The sequence below is a fragment of the Hetaerina americana genome, unplaced genomic scaffold, assembly GCF_022747635.1.
Source record: "Hetaerina americana unplaced genomic scaffold, ioHetAmer1.1.p SCAF_3, whole genome shotgun sequence".
Lineage (NCBI taxonomy): Eukaryota > Metazoa > Arthropoda > Insecta > Odonata > Calopterygidae > Hetaerina > Hetaerina americana.
Genome location: NW_027286874.1, coordinates 28,429,388 through 28,443,850, shown reverse-complemented (window position 1 = coordinate 28,443,850; position 14,463 = coordinate 28,429,388). Strand labels below are relative to the sequence as shown.

The window sequence follows — 14,463 nt, the reverse complement described above, 5'->3', positions numbered from 1 at the left end:
CAACGGTTCGTGACCCCTAATTCGCACCTTGGCCGGACCCATCGCCGAGTGAGGGGAGGAAGGCGTCTCCCGGGGTGGTTGTGGTGCCGGTGGCTGTGTCGGGAGTGTCCCCCTTTCGTCGTTGTCCGTGGGGAGTGTGCGGGGCGGAGGAATTAATTTCCCTGGGCGTCTCCTCCCGTACCCTGCCCGGGCGAGATATCACGTGTCGTTTCTTCGCCCGCCCCGTGGGGGTGTTTGGGGGGTGGCCCGCTGAGCGCGAAGCGAGGCGGCGGAGACGCCGAAGAGGTGCGGGGAAAAGGAGGGCGGACGTCCCCTCTGCGGGTGATTTTCGTCTCGGGTGAAAGAAGGAGACGAGGGGAGGTTGTGTGGTGGTGGGGGTTGTATGGTGGCACCTTTTCGCTCCGGGGAGCGTCGTCTTTGCCTCTCAAGGACGGAAGGGAGAAAGGTGGTGTGCGGCAGGGGAGGGGGTTTAAGGGTTTCCCCTTCTCGTATTTTTTTCGTGGTCGTCCTCGGGCGGCGCCCCCTCAGGGATCTCCCCGAGGATTCCCATGGCGCCACAGCCCCTCCTCCTCCGCCCCAAAGACCGCCGGCCGGTCCCGCCCCGCTCCCGCCTCGAGACCCTCCTCGCCTTCCTCCTCCTGTCTGACCTCGGCCACGTCGCCTGCTCCGTCGCGGCCTCGCAGGCGGGCCCCCTGGACCCTTCCTCGTTGTATGGGTCGCTCGGGGGTCTTCGACATGCCCCTCTAGTCACCGTGCCACCGCCTGGAGTGATACCGGAGCCCTCGCCGCCCGCTGCCGCTGACGACGGTGGAGCAAGGATCGCTTACGACCACCGTGGTGAGTTTTTATTTATCTTTTAAAGATCCGACCGCGAATCGGGGAGTAAAGCGACATCACATGGGGTGCTTTCTATTTTTTATGAGAGGAAAAGTAAACTGGGTTTCATTACTCTGTGGGCTCTCTACTCGTAAATATTGCGCTTTCAGTTTACTTAAAGCTTTTAAAATAGGGAGAAACCGAGGAAAAATGAGTTCAACTGCAAGACGAAGAATGCGTAGGTACTCGGCCGATCACTTGGAAAAAGAGCAGTGCAAATTCATCCTCGCGAGAGAAGAAATTCCTCAGTTTCGCCTCATCAGGCCACAAACTGACCTCTTCCGAACATTGCCGAGAGTAGCATGAATATTTTCCCCCAACAAGCCTCATAATCGCTTAAAACTCATTCTCCGAGAGTTTTCGGTTATTATCTTTATCAAAAGATTACAGTTGCTTATCTTGTCGGATTGTTTTTTCGACTTGTTTGGTTGCACGCCATAATTGGTGGTGGGCTGGGCGCACACAAATTGACCATTTATTAAGGCTCTCATTGCTACACGGAATGCAGCAAATCCTTGGCCACTGTGCATTCTCGGATGTGGAGCATCCCCTACCATCCGCAAACTGCCGGTAGCTCGCAGAATATCGCTTAATTGCTGAAGACTGTGCTGTCCTCTTACGAGGAGCCACTGTGGTAATCGGAGAACCACGATGGGGTCCAAATTGCTCCCAGCAATGAGACGTTAAAAATTGAGGTAATGGTGAAGAAATCGTCTATTGTGACCCCAGTTGAATCATTTTTTTCATAATCTAGTGCAAAGATAGTCATTGCTAATACTGAGTTGAGATTGTTGAAGTTCAGGCCGAGAGTTATCACACGAGGTTTCGGAGAGAGGACAAATTATCTTTGGTGTCGTTACTGAACTCCTTCGCTTATACACGATTCTCGAAAAGGCATGATAGGTGTTATTGTGACTCTGGACCTTGACATAAGTGATTTATTCGTATAAGACTGATGGTTGAGTACAAACTCCCTGAGTGACAGCTGTGGGAACGAGGAAAATATTGATTCGTATTTGTGGTCTTCCATTATTTCCTTCTGAGCGAGTGCGACGAATGACGCGTAATGACGTGGGTAAATTGTTGACTTATGTTTGACAGGGAAAGTAATGCACTATTTTGGAGTATATGTTACCCATTACTATATTATTTTTGTTTGTATTTACATGCACACAATTCGCTACGGACGTTGTTATTTGATCTGCGTAATTTGAGAGTCTAAAGAGAAAGGGATCAGTGGTTGATATTTATTGAGTTTTTGATCAATTTATATATGTTTCCTTGATTGTTTCTTTGCTCATTATAACGGTTTAACACAATTATTTTTTCGAATGGAAGGTTTTCTTGTTCATGGCAGAAGCAAAGATCTTTTTTAGTGTATGGAGTGAAAACATTATGTAACGTAATATTTTCGGTATGGTATGTTATCAAAACTTGATTGAGGTAAAGACAAGAGTTAATCAATTACGTTTACCGTGATCATCTTTCCGATGCGATCGTGGAACATTTTCTTTTGTTTTCTGGGTGGAAGGAAACTACAGTTATGAGATTTTATTTCTGATGCGTTCTTCTATTTGCCAAAATCTAATAAATGGGTGGCATTTTTTCAAACGTATTATTCATGTCGGAAAACTATCAACCAGAGTAGTAAAGCAATTTTGCTCTTTAATTGGTAAATGAAATTATGTGATTCGAGTATTCGCATAGTTACCTTCAACGCTCTAAGGGAATTGAGTTTGAATTTACTTTTTAAGCTAAATGCGAGGAAATATTAAAGAAATTTGAATACAGATATGATTTCAACATTATCATCACGTGTTCCCCGGATTCATCATTTTATGTTGACATTTCTGTTATCTAACCCTTTACAGTTTCCTAATGGCTGCCTCTCTCTTTCGGCATTTGGTTTGGGGCTGTCTTTTCCTTCAGTAATGTGGAATGTGTGATGTGGACCTGTGCTTAAGTTCTTTTCTGAAGCTAGGCTCTATACTTACCGTTTAAAATAAATATGTAAAAAGAAATTGATTTGAAGATTTTTGCTATTTGCTATAGTACCTAACTAAATTTAAAGCCAACTATAGGTTTGAATCAGTGGCTGTTAAAGCGAAAGAAATCTCTTTGAATTCTGAGAAACGTAACCGGTATACCAACATTAGTTGTTTTTCTTCAAACTTAGTCCGGTCAAAAAAATAAATGTTGACCTTTCATCTTCTTAGTTATTCTCTCCATGCCCCCTTAAAAAAATATAAGTCACACTGGAACAAACCCCTCGCATTTTTTTGAGCGGGAAGACGGTAGCGTCTGCGGGCCGTAACTTTTGACGCGACGTCGCACGTGTCCCAGTCACGGCACCGCGATTCGCCACCCTCGGGCCACCCCTTCCCTCCCCAGTGTGGTGGAGACAAGTCATTTCAAAATGGTCACCTAGCTCTATATTCCACCGGAAGCTGAGATGTCTATTCTCTCCGAACTATCTCTATTTTGTTGCTGGAGCATTGTCATGTCCGCCGATCAGGAAGCCTCGGCGGTGGATGATTACGGAAGATTGCCAAGCTGCCTGGAAGGTCGTGCAAATGGAATGAGTATCACATACTGGAGGAGACATAACTTTTCCCTGCATAGTTCATTCTTGCCGAGACCGGTTCCCTTGCTAGAACGCGAACTTTGGAATTCGAGCCGAGGAATTTAAGAATGAAGCCGTATGAATAGTTGACGGAACGGATGGAGACGGGCGAGAGGCAGACGCATTTCTCAGGGAAACGGGTGGGGCAATCGGTGTATTGAGGACAGCAGCAAGGTGTGGTGGTTAGTAGGTGCACATATAGTAAATAAGGCATTAAAGAAATATTTTATGAAAACAGGATCTATAAGACTTCAGGAAGGGAAATTTTTGTAGTCGACCCAACGCCGTGGCGGTCAAATGACAGTCCCACTTTGTAAACATCTCCATTAATTGAGATAAAAAGGTCATGAACTCGCCCCTAATTTCTTTGCGACTTTTTACATTAAGGCAATAGTACTCTAGTAAATTCCATGCGTATATTTTAAAGCCCTGTATTTTATTTTCCCTTTTTCACTTTAAGTTATTCCTGTTTGTGAGAAATGTTTCCTGCAGTTCATACGTAAAACCAGAATGCGACTTTTAGGCAGTTTATGTTTCTTTTCACCTTGTTTTATTATTTATGTTTTGCTCTTATCGCCTTCACTGGTGACTGTTATCTAACCTTTTATCCAGTAAAAAAGTACGATTGAATCAGAGAGATAAAGAGTAGATCGGATCTTAGACGCATCAATGCTGATTACGGCAACGCGTAAATTTTCGCTGGACACTGTTATAAGTTCTTTGGTGAGATCTCAAAGTTTTTTGTTAGCTATATACTTATCGATGGTGTGAGCAATATGGAATTTTCCTATGGTAAAGTGAATACGTAGATGCTCGGTGTATTGTGAAGTGGCTGGATTTTTTCCTCTTAGAAGTTTACGTTAAATCTTATCATTTCAATGGTAGTCATTGGGTTTTTATTATTTTGGGACGAATAAAGTTCTCACTACCTCAAAATGTGTCTTTAGAGTACTTCAATGATTGTATTTCGGTCAATGGCGAATGAAGTCTAGAGATGTTGTCATCGTGTAATACTAGTACCAAAAATACAAAGCGCGCTTTGCAGTTGGAGTAAAATCTAAGTGCTTAGTGATAACGGCGGCTTGAGAAAAGGGTCTTCACACGTGAGTAACTTCTCAGCATACACGTTCAATGCATTGTGAAGAGTGAACGAGAATACTGATTGGAGGATAAAGATGAAGTAAATTCAGAAAGGTTGTGGGAGGAAAAGTGTTTATTAAGTCTTACGTAGAATTCAAGCTTCTTTGACTCATCGAAAAATGAAGCTGAGAGCGAAAGCTTAAGGTTTCTTGGCACTGAGTTGAGCAACATAAATATTAGGGTAAGTGGACTGATGCTGCGGTTGACGGAAGAGTTTTATTCCATGGGAAGGTCTTTGTGTGCTGAGGAAAACCTTGGTAGAAAAGAAGTTAAGCAGGCGAATGGCAATTAGCGAAAAGGAAGAGAAGAAATTGGTCAATGTTTCGAAAACGTTTGTCAAGTAAAATATGGAATGGTTTTTTTGTATTTTTTTGTTTGTAAAACCTTGAGAAATTCAGAAGAGGATATGCCTGGGTTGGTTTGAGAATTTAGATTGTGGGTTTTGAAGGACAGAGGGTGCGAGAGATACGGTGTGGGAGGAAGGCTAGGAAAGAAATGCTGGTTTTAATGGAGGGCTTCAGTGATTGGAGAGAGGCAAGATGAGGAGGCAAAAAAAGTAGGAGGGAACGTCTCATTATGGATCCGATTGCATGACTCCGTGATGGAAGAATTCCGTCGACGTAGGTAATGTGTGACGTAGAATATACGCTTAAGGATGAGGTGAATTACAGTACGCGGTAGCTCTTTCTAAGATTCGGACCTTAAGACAATAATTTCGGAGAATATAGGACTTTATATGTCACTAATACGGCTTCAGAAACGCTCAATAAACTATTCAGCACTCTTCAATGGACTGTTTGGAAGGCAACATCTACATCTACTTAATTCCCGGCAAGCCGCCGCAATGGCGTGTAGCGGGGGGTGTTAGGACACCACCCGTAAACAAGAAAGAAAAAAAAACTCCATGCAAAAGCCACAACTTTATACAATCAACAAACAAAACATTGTATACATTCATGCAAGAAATCTTACACTCCACATACATGCAAACACACAAACTACCGACTAACATAGGCATGTAACAATGGGATTGAAATATCTGCATCTATAGGCATCAGCAAAAGGGAATACACCCAAGCTACGAGTGCAAAGATGGAATGCACGGTCCTTTTTCACAGGTTTTATTTTATTCTTTTAAATGAGAATCCGAAGCGGTTTCTCCCTCCTGATGTTTGGGCATATCCTTTCAGAATGCAGAAATTCTGTGACTAGGTGCCGAGTAATTTTCATAAACTGCGACACGGGAGAAATTTTAGCCGGTGTTATGAACAATATTGACGGTACTACTTCTTCGAGAAGCCACATTATTTAAGCTTCTCTGGGTAGGATTGAGAGCAATTAAGGCATATAAATTTACGGAGCACCTGAAATTTTTTTTCAGAATACCTCGACGAATATAGAAATAAAGTGTGGGGAAATACAGAAAATATACGCCGATGTTGAGATTTTTTATCGGTACTTAGGGGGTATTCCTTTGTCTGAGGTATCCCATTGACGAAAGAGATGCCGTGGAACGTTGTAAGGTGTAATAGGACTTCAGTTGTTGAGTTGGTGTACCTTACTGGCAAAATTCTACGGCTTCAACGACCACACTAAACAAAATACTCATGTTTATTTTCTAGGAATCGCTTTAAACGTTAGCAAAACGTTTCTACGCCGTGGTATCCGAAGGACCTCTTTTCAAGCAAATATTTCAACGAGTGTCCCCGGTTTTCGTTTCTGAACCTACGCTACGTATTCAGAGCATTATCGGTTGCTCTCCGTAATTACCGAAGTGCAGGTTTAGCATATGTTGAGGTTATATATTAGTTCAAACTTCCAAACATACAGTCTCTGAAACCAAGCAAATATTACACGCCTCCGTCATATTTAGAATAAATCTCCAAGAAAAGCCTGGTTGTTTTGGGGAAAATGATTTGTTTGTGCCTTTCGACGAACAGTTCGAAACGAGTGGTCTGGTCAAGATATTTGATCGAAGGATATTTTGACGAGCTAGTTTAACCTAGAGCTGTATGTCTAAAGGTAATGTCATATATATTATAAAGGTAAGCCATATATATTTCTGATAGAAGCTAGAAAAATAGAAACATGAATTCCGTGAAAGTTGTATACTATATGTACATATTATCCTTCCTTGTGTGGTGACCAGGCACTGGACGTAGGCAATGAGCCACGCTTTTACACATCCCTACGCAATACTGGGAACTTTACCGTGACTTTCAGCTTGAAGCGTCAACTGCTCTAAAAAAATCGAGGTGATGCGTTGATTAAATGTTTTATTTTAACCGAATGACCAAAATTACTAGTTATCTGCCTGGCCAAGAAAAAAATGTGACATTCGCGAGTTTTTGGAGATACTTTAAATATCTCATGACTCGTCAGTTTGGAAATTGGCGAGAAAATGTGTGAAGTACTTGTCCAAATGAATGATATCATAACTTTTTTGAAGGCCGTAGATGCCATCTCGAGTCCTCGAAATACTGAAAGCGAAACATTGCAATAGGTGCATAAGCAATTACAAAAAATAAAGAAAACAATAATAATGAAATATAAATGGGATCCAATAGGAGTTAGTCTTTTTTCAAGAGTGGAAATAGGTACAAAAACGATTTTGGCGATGCAATATTTCAAGTAAACTAATAATAAAAAATGTATTGGATAGATGTATGGATTTGAATGCCCTGAACTCCTATGATCACGTAAGTTTTACTAAAAGAGCAAAGTTTGGAAAACATTGTACTGAAGGCAGTGAAAGGGGGGAAATCCGAGCGAGGAACTCATGTTGAAGGTATGTATGGTCGGAAGAAACAGGCTCGAGTGTACGCATTAGTCGTGTGGTAGCCAGCACCTGCATCCTTAGCAGGATTCTAACCGTAGATTTGAACTTACGGATTTTGCTTGTTGTATACGCCACCCACCCCGTTAACCATGTTAACTGAAGCAATAGGCATTAATTGTGCCAGCGAGGTGTTCAATGAAGGCAAACACGTCGGAGGAATGAAAAATGACATCACTACATTTATTGCCAGGAAACTAGATTCAAGCGCCCGTTCTCGACGGCAATTATAAGTCGATGCAACTCACGAATGTAACCGCGTCCCGTGATGCATTTGCGCCCTGAAAGCTGGCAGGTAACATTGCTGTTATCTGCTCGGGACACAATTACCTCCCCCGAAACTTTGCTACTTTGAGCCTGGAACAAATGACCATAGGCCCAAGGAAGGACAGCGCGATCTGTGGGTGTTGTTCCGAAGGGATTTGCTGGGGGCTTTGGGGCATCTTGGTACGGGGAGAGGGCGGGACGAGAGTCCCCTGGATCACTCAGGGATTATTATGGGAACAAATGAGGGGGTAGTTGGTTGGCCATTTTTGACCACGGTGGCAGGTGGCAGAGCGAGAGCCGTCGCCTTCACCCTCGGAAGCCCCCAATAGCGGCGGCGATCGCGGCGCGCCATCTCGGGCCACGTCCCCTAAGGGAGATAAGAATCTGCGTCCCTCTCTCCTCCTTCCATCCCAGAACTTCCCTCGCTCACCTGTCACACTCCACACTCCTCTTCCACTCGCCCCTCACCTAATGCTTCGGGGGTGGGGGGGGGTAGTTGGCGTTTACATTGGATCCCAGTGGGCACCAGGTTTTCTTCTCTGTCACTAAGGAGAACCACTCCGTTCCTCAATGAGTGTGTGGGCGAATCCTTGAGTGACGTTGATCTGTACAGTAAATTACCCGACCCACCACTGCCTAGCCGGCGATAGCCATCGTGTTGTCACACGGAAAGAGAACGAGATTGTGTTAATCTGTATCTTTACAATGCCCCGCGCCGCAAGGGCGTGTGGCGGGTGATTTAGGACACTGGCCATACATGACGACATGCATATTAGTTTATATGCTCATCCACTTGAATATGTAACTCATATGCAAACAGACTTGTTCACATGAATGCTGCCCGAATAAATGCATTCTGCTGTAATTGTTGTATTTGACTGATTAACTTAAATACTAAAAATGAATTAATTACATTTTTTCGGTCTCTTTGTTTCGATTTTATTGTGATGCGTATCATGCGAGGAAAGTGCAAACACATGATTCTGATTGTCTATCTCTCTTATTTTATCTCGGTGGTCGAATCTAATGATGTAGTTTGGGACCAAATTAATTGCTCCTGTGTGGTAAGGAAATTCAGGCGTCCTGTGCTATTCAGTTTCCCTACACTGAGTGGAATCATAATTTCGCTGTCCAATGGAAACGTAATTCTGTCGTTTATCATGTCTGGATCTTCTGGTTAGGGTTTTAACAATACGCGGTATTTGCCTCACGCGCCGGCAGGAATATACCTGTAGGAGTTTTTTTCAGAAGTATAAATATAAACAGAGTGTAATGGGGAAATTCTTACTAACTTACTGGCTAACTGTTATTAACTTTTCCTCATAAAACGTAATAATTTTACTCAAAATATTCATTTAATTATCCTTATTGCATAACGATTTGAGGAAAGAAAACTGATATCTTGTATTTGAGTCCTGGGGATGGGTTTTTGAAGATTTCAGTTATATTAGTATTCCAGTGGAAATTAATAGGTATGTGGGTTTGTGGGAAATTTTAGAAGCAGTATTTGTTTTAATAACTTGAAGCTCCATGATGACATTGGGGTTATAAATTAGTTTTAGAAGACAAATGTTAGACTTAAGTTTATGTTATTTTCAAGCAAAATTACATGTATGCCTAGTGTTACAAGCCTCGTATAACACGAGCTTCTAGGGTTAAGTCGTACTTATTTAATTTATCTAATAAACAAAATACTGCCTTATCTTTTCAATTTAAAATTTGTCTCGCTGCTTTTGTTCATAATTTAGAGCATCGAGCTATAGAAATACATTTTTTATCCGTTCACCGCCGACCAATGATCAATTATATATGAAAAGGGTACATTTCAATGCCACTCAATTGCATTACTTACATGCTATCTTGAAAAAGTTAAGGTACTCACATTAGTTACGACTTTTATGTGCTCTTTCGCCGCGTTTCCCTCGGGAACAATATCTTGTGACCAGCTAGTAGGCAGTGAGTTTCTTTCTTTGTTTTATTGCCGTGATTTGTCTGACGACGACTCCTGCAAGTTTTGCCGCCAAACAAAACCACTCGACTCAGACCATTGTTTCACTGCCCCAAAACCAACCGTGTCTTCCGAGAGGGGGGGCCTTTGTTGGAACCGGGGTTGGGAGGTGGGGGTGAGCGGGAGTGGTGTAGTTCCTCTGTCGGTCCCTCCTCTCAACCCTTCTCCCCACACTCCTCCTCCCTCCTCCATGTCCCCCTTTCATCTTCTTCCCATTATCCTCTTTTCTCCACACCCACAGCCGTCAACCATTTGCATAATCTCCTTTCTCTCTCTCTCTCTCGAAGGAGCGTTACTGGCGCCAAAATGTCGCTTCGCCCTTTCGGAGACGGGCCGACGGGAAGGCGTTCCGTGGGCGCCCTCGCGTTATACCTCTCCACCCCCCGGCCCCAGCCCCCCGCTGCCCTCTGCCGCCCCCCCCATTCCTGTGACTTCCCACGACCCTGCCTCGCGTCCCTCCGCCGCCCACGAACCGAATAGGGGCGGAGAGGGGCCCACCTCTCATTCTCCCTCTTCCTTCCTTCCTTCCTCACGGCCCCGAATCTCCCTCGCGGCGTCCTTTCCGCTTTATGGTCGAAGGACGACTTGCTGCCGCTCCCCGTGCCCCCCCAGGGTTCCCTTGGTTCCTGTATCCTTCCCTATCGCACAATCCCCTTCGGTGGGGGGGGGGGGGCGTTTCGCACTCTTCAGATGGGTGGGCGAGGTATAGTGGCCCGAAAAACCATTTCCTCCGGACAGGTCACTCCACGTACTCTGAAGCTTATAGTGTTTTTCCTAGGGAGATTGAGTAAAACCTGTCTAAGGACGAATTAACCCACCATGTATGGCATAGGAATCGCGAAAGATATTTAGAACGCTTTATTCTCTGGGAGACGGAATCCGTGAAACGCGGACGGAAAGCGTTCTATCTAGCTTGTTTTGCATCTGTGGAACGAGTTGCATTCGCATTTCACCGGTAAATGCGGAATTAATATTTTAGAAGAACTTTTTAGAGTTGCATTTTATGGGTTTATGATAACAGCAAATTCAATGGTAAGCCCCATTTAGATAGTTTTTTCTGTAATTCTGTGTTTTTAAAGTAAATAATTTAATTAAAAAAATAAAGCTGTGCCTTACATATTTTTAATTCTTGCAAGGACGTCCATTCCATTGCTTCAACCTGTTTATGAGTAGAAAACTTGCGGACATTCCGAAAAAAAACCACGTGCTCCATTTTGATTGCGCATTTTGCATATATTGTGAGTGATGATGGATCTTTCGACGAAAGTAATTAATGTAATTTGAATACGTTATTGAATTAAAGGCCAACGAATAAGCCAATATAAAATTCTGCTTCTTGGGATAAAATAGCAGTCTCTTCCATCAAACAAACACCAAAATCGTCAAATTCCGTTAAGGTTTAGGGTCTGTATATAGATATGTCCAGAGAATTTGTTTCGGGGCACTGTAGGTGGAGGGTCAAGAGGTTTGGGTAGCGAGGTGAGGGAGGCCCGTCACGCGTCATCAGAAGGGACAGCCATCCTTCCCGGAAGCGGGTGAGGTCCGGTACAGGAGGATTGATTGCGCGTGTGGCGTTGCGCGAATGGGGGCGTAATTGTGAGTGCGAGGGCAGTTGAGGATGCCCGCGACGGTGGTGACAAACTTATTTGTCTCCGGCGCCGTGGAGAGAGATGCATCATGCCCATCTATTTCTGCCTCCGCCTTGGGGGCCGTGCTTATTTCTCCTCTATCATGCAAGGAGATATTTCACCAATTTTTCCACGAGCTCAAATTGCGATGCTCTCTTTTCTTGCTCTCCGTCTCCCATTGCGAGTGTCAGGTGAAGTACCATCCTACGCCTGCTCGCCGTAAAAGTTTCTCTCGGAAATTTCTCCTACGTTTACTCTTCCGCTGAAATCTTACTACACGTGCATTTCAGCACAGTGAGTAGCTAGTGTGGAAAATTATTTCAAAGCGTACCCATTTTCTTGAACTAATTTTAGTCGACCTTAATGCTTTCTCTCTCTCACTTATGAATGCAAATCTTTAATAAATGTGCATGCATACGGAAATGGACCGATGGGTAGGCTGCCTTATTTGGTAAGAATTTGTTAACGAAGAGGTCGCGCGTAGGATTTCGACGTCGAAAGGAGTCTTTACTATGAGAAAGCGATCCAAGACCTGAGGCATACGAGGAGGAGGATTTCAGGAAAGATGTGTTAAACATAGGCGTGAGCCCTCAAGGATAAAGGGTATGTGCCGAGTTACGCCTTTGCGATGTGGAGGCATCAAGCGGCCGTAAATGTTGGAACGAAAAGGTTCGGAGGCGCAGCGCATACCGAGAGCCACTAACGGCAAGAAACAAGACCTGTAATCTCTGTTAGAATTTTTTGGGGAGGAATTGAGAGGCGGCACGAAGGGAAATGCAATTGAATAACGACGTAGGGTACAAAGATTTGGTTGGGGGGCAGGAGAGAAAGCATGCTAGAGGATGATGCGGAAACTGGCAATTGTGAGAAAGCCGATCGGGAAGATAGCATGAAGAGGTAGTGGAGGTGCGCTGATATGGAATAGAAAAGAATTACAAATACTGCAAGTAGTGCTAATATCCATGAATGTTGATTTCTTTCTAGAATTCAAAAAAGTAAAATACCTGCATTTTACTGTTCCGTTATGTATCACATAATTTACGATTTTTAGAAGACGAAGTGTCGTCCGAGCTTAGTTTTTTCACGAAAGGGCAGCATCGATGCCCATTATGTCACGTCTCATTCATACCATCGCCAAGGCACTTTGATTGATCTTGCTGCATTGACGAGGAATGAGCCGTTCACTCTCGTCTATGCCTGAAACACCACTCAAGACATTTAGGAAATACCTAAGTCTTTCAGACATCGATGGAATCCGCGAAAATAAGTTGGAATTGATTAAATATTGTGATTTGTCTACTTTTTGTTTTCTCGTTTCTATTTATACTGTCGTTTTAGTTACGTTTACTCTTCGTGTTATAATACATACCTTATTTACAAGTTTTCATATCAATTTGTCATGTAGTTTTATTTTTTTCATAGCCATCTTTGAAAGCTGCATTACTGTTAGCTGACGTTCACAACCTAAATTATATTCAAGGACAGTTTATATCTATCGTCAGACTCCGACGTCATCTTGTTGTTGAGAATCGCGTTTTTATTCCTTAATCGCTCGATTGTCATTGAATTGTCTCTTTACTCCGCAGTTGACGATGATATACTGTGAGTATACTTGGAATCAACTTAATTTTGCAATTCCGTATGAGGAGGAAAGAACAAATGATCATTAGCGGTTGGTTGTTTGCATTTCTTTGCTAAGAGTGTGTCGTTTGAAAACGGCTGACGCAAAGTTGCTCAGGGCCAAATTGCAAAGGTGCCCATGATACTGTATCGAATGCAAATTTTTTTATTAAGTGTAATCAATTATGTTTACGTTTTAAGCCCTTCGGACTGTGTTTTTGGTTCGCTTTCGTAGGCCATTTAGTTCTACCGCTCTCTACTCCCGAGGTCCATTTTGAAGCCGGTTGGATATTTCGCTATCATTTTGCGAATTTTTACGACCATTAGTTCAAATTCAGAAGCCGTTGAAAAAGTTAATTTGGCATTCTATTTAGTAATCTGTAGTAAACCGAATGCATTACGAGGTCAAAGGTATTCACCATTTGATGATCAATATTTTCATTTTCGTCTTTGAGTCGACGGCTGATTTTTCAGTTGATGTGTTTTGTCAAAAGTAATTTTAGCATGCATGTGCCGATTTTCTTACGTACAACAAAGGTTAAATAGCAGAATAAATAGCCATATTAAAGTTCCGAAGGGGGGGGGGCGGTAATCTATTAGGATATTTGAAGATAATATTCCTTATGTGCGTTTGACTGGGTCACAAAGCATTAGAGATCGTTATATCGTAATCCTGTCACGCATTGAAAACACCGGTCTTGATTACGCCTATTCCGCCATGTACTTCCTTTCAGCATGAGTGCTAATGCAACGTTCGTCTCAATCATCCAAATTGATTTCTTCTTTAGGTTTTCATCTCTTAAGGTTGTGCTCCGCATCTATTCTCAGCTATGGCTGCTATTTTTTTTAAAGAAAATATTTTGAGTTCCAGAATAGAACTTCGATGAAGTCGTTCTCTGACGTTTATCGGCACCTCACCGAAGCGTGCTCTTCAGTCTCCGTATCTCGGAAAGTTCTCGAGGGGATAGTGCGTGGAGCCCACGTGCCTCTGGATCAACCCCAAGAAAGTGATCGCAAGGGCTACTTAGCATTCTCGCTGCTGAATCTGTTGGGCCCTCTTAAAATTAGACTCACGTGATCAACTCGTTTTTATTTCGTGCACTGCCATGAATACTGCCGTCTCCTCTGCACGGTCACTCCGAAGCGATAAGCAAATCTTCCTCATCGATCTAAATCACATCTAAACCTACTAGTTGGGTTTGGATTGTTCTTAAGCAATTTTTTCCTTACGAAGCAATGGATTGTCACGACCCTGTGTTAGTACTCTTGGCGTGACATGAAAATTTGAGTGCCATCACTAAGTCGCATCAGCTGATGGGTGGAAGGACACTGTAGCCTGTACTGAGGTCAATTGACAACCACAGCGCAACCAAATGAGTTGAATCGTCTTTCATTAGGTTATAAATAGATTTCTCCGTACTTTCCGTCGGTTGAATCTTCTCGTTTGCGCTTTACACCACGTTAT

The 14,463-nt window shown here is 43.2% G+C and overlaps 1 protein-coding gene across 1 annotated transcript in view; it reads left to right on the top strand.

The window, feature by feature from the left end:
- The first annotated feature begins 429 nt into the window (after positions 1–429).
- LOC139690764 (uncharacterized) overlaps positions 430–14,463 on the top strand; it is a 64,044-nt gene continuing 50,010 nt past the window's right edge. Inside the window, exon 1 of the mRNA XM_071588309.1 lies at positions 430–837. Coding sequence (XP_071444410.1) covers positions 549–837 — 289 coding nt within the window. The 5' untranslated portion in view covers positions 430–548. The remainder of the gene's footprint in view (positions 838–14,463) is intronic.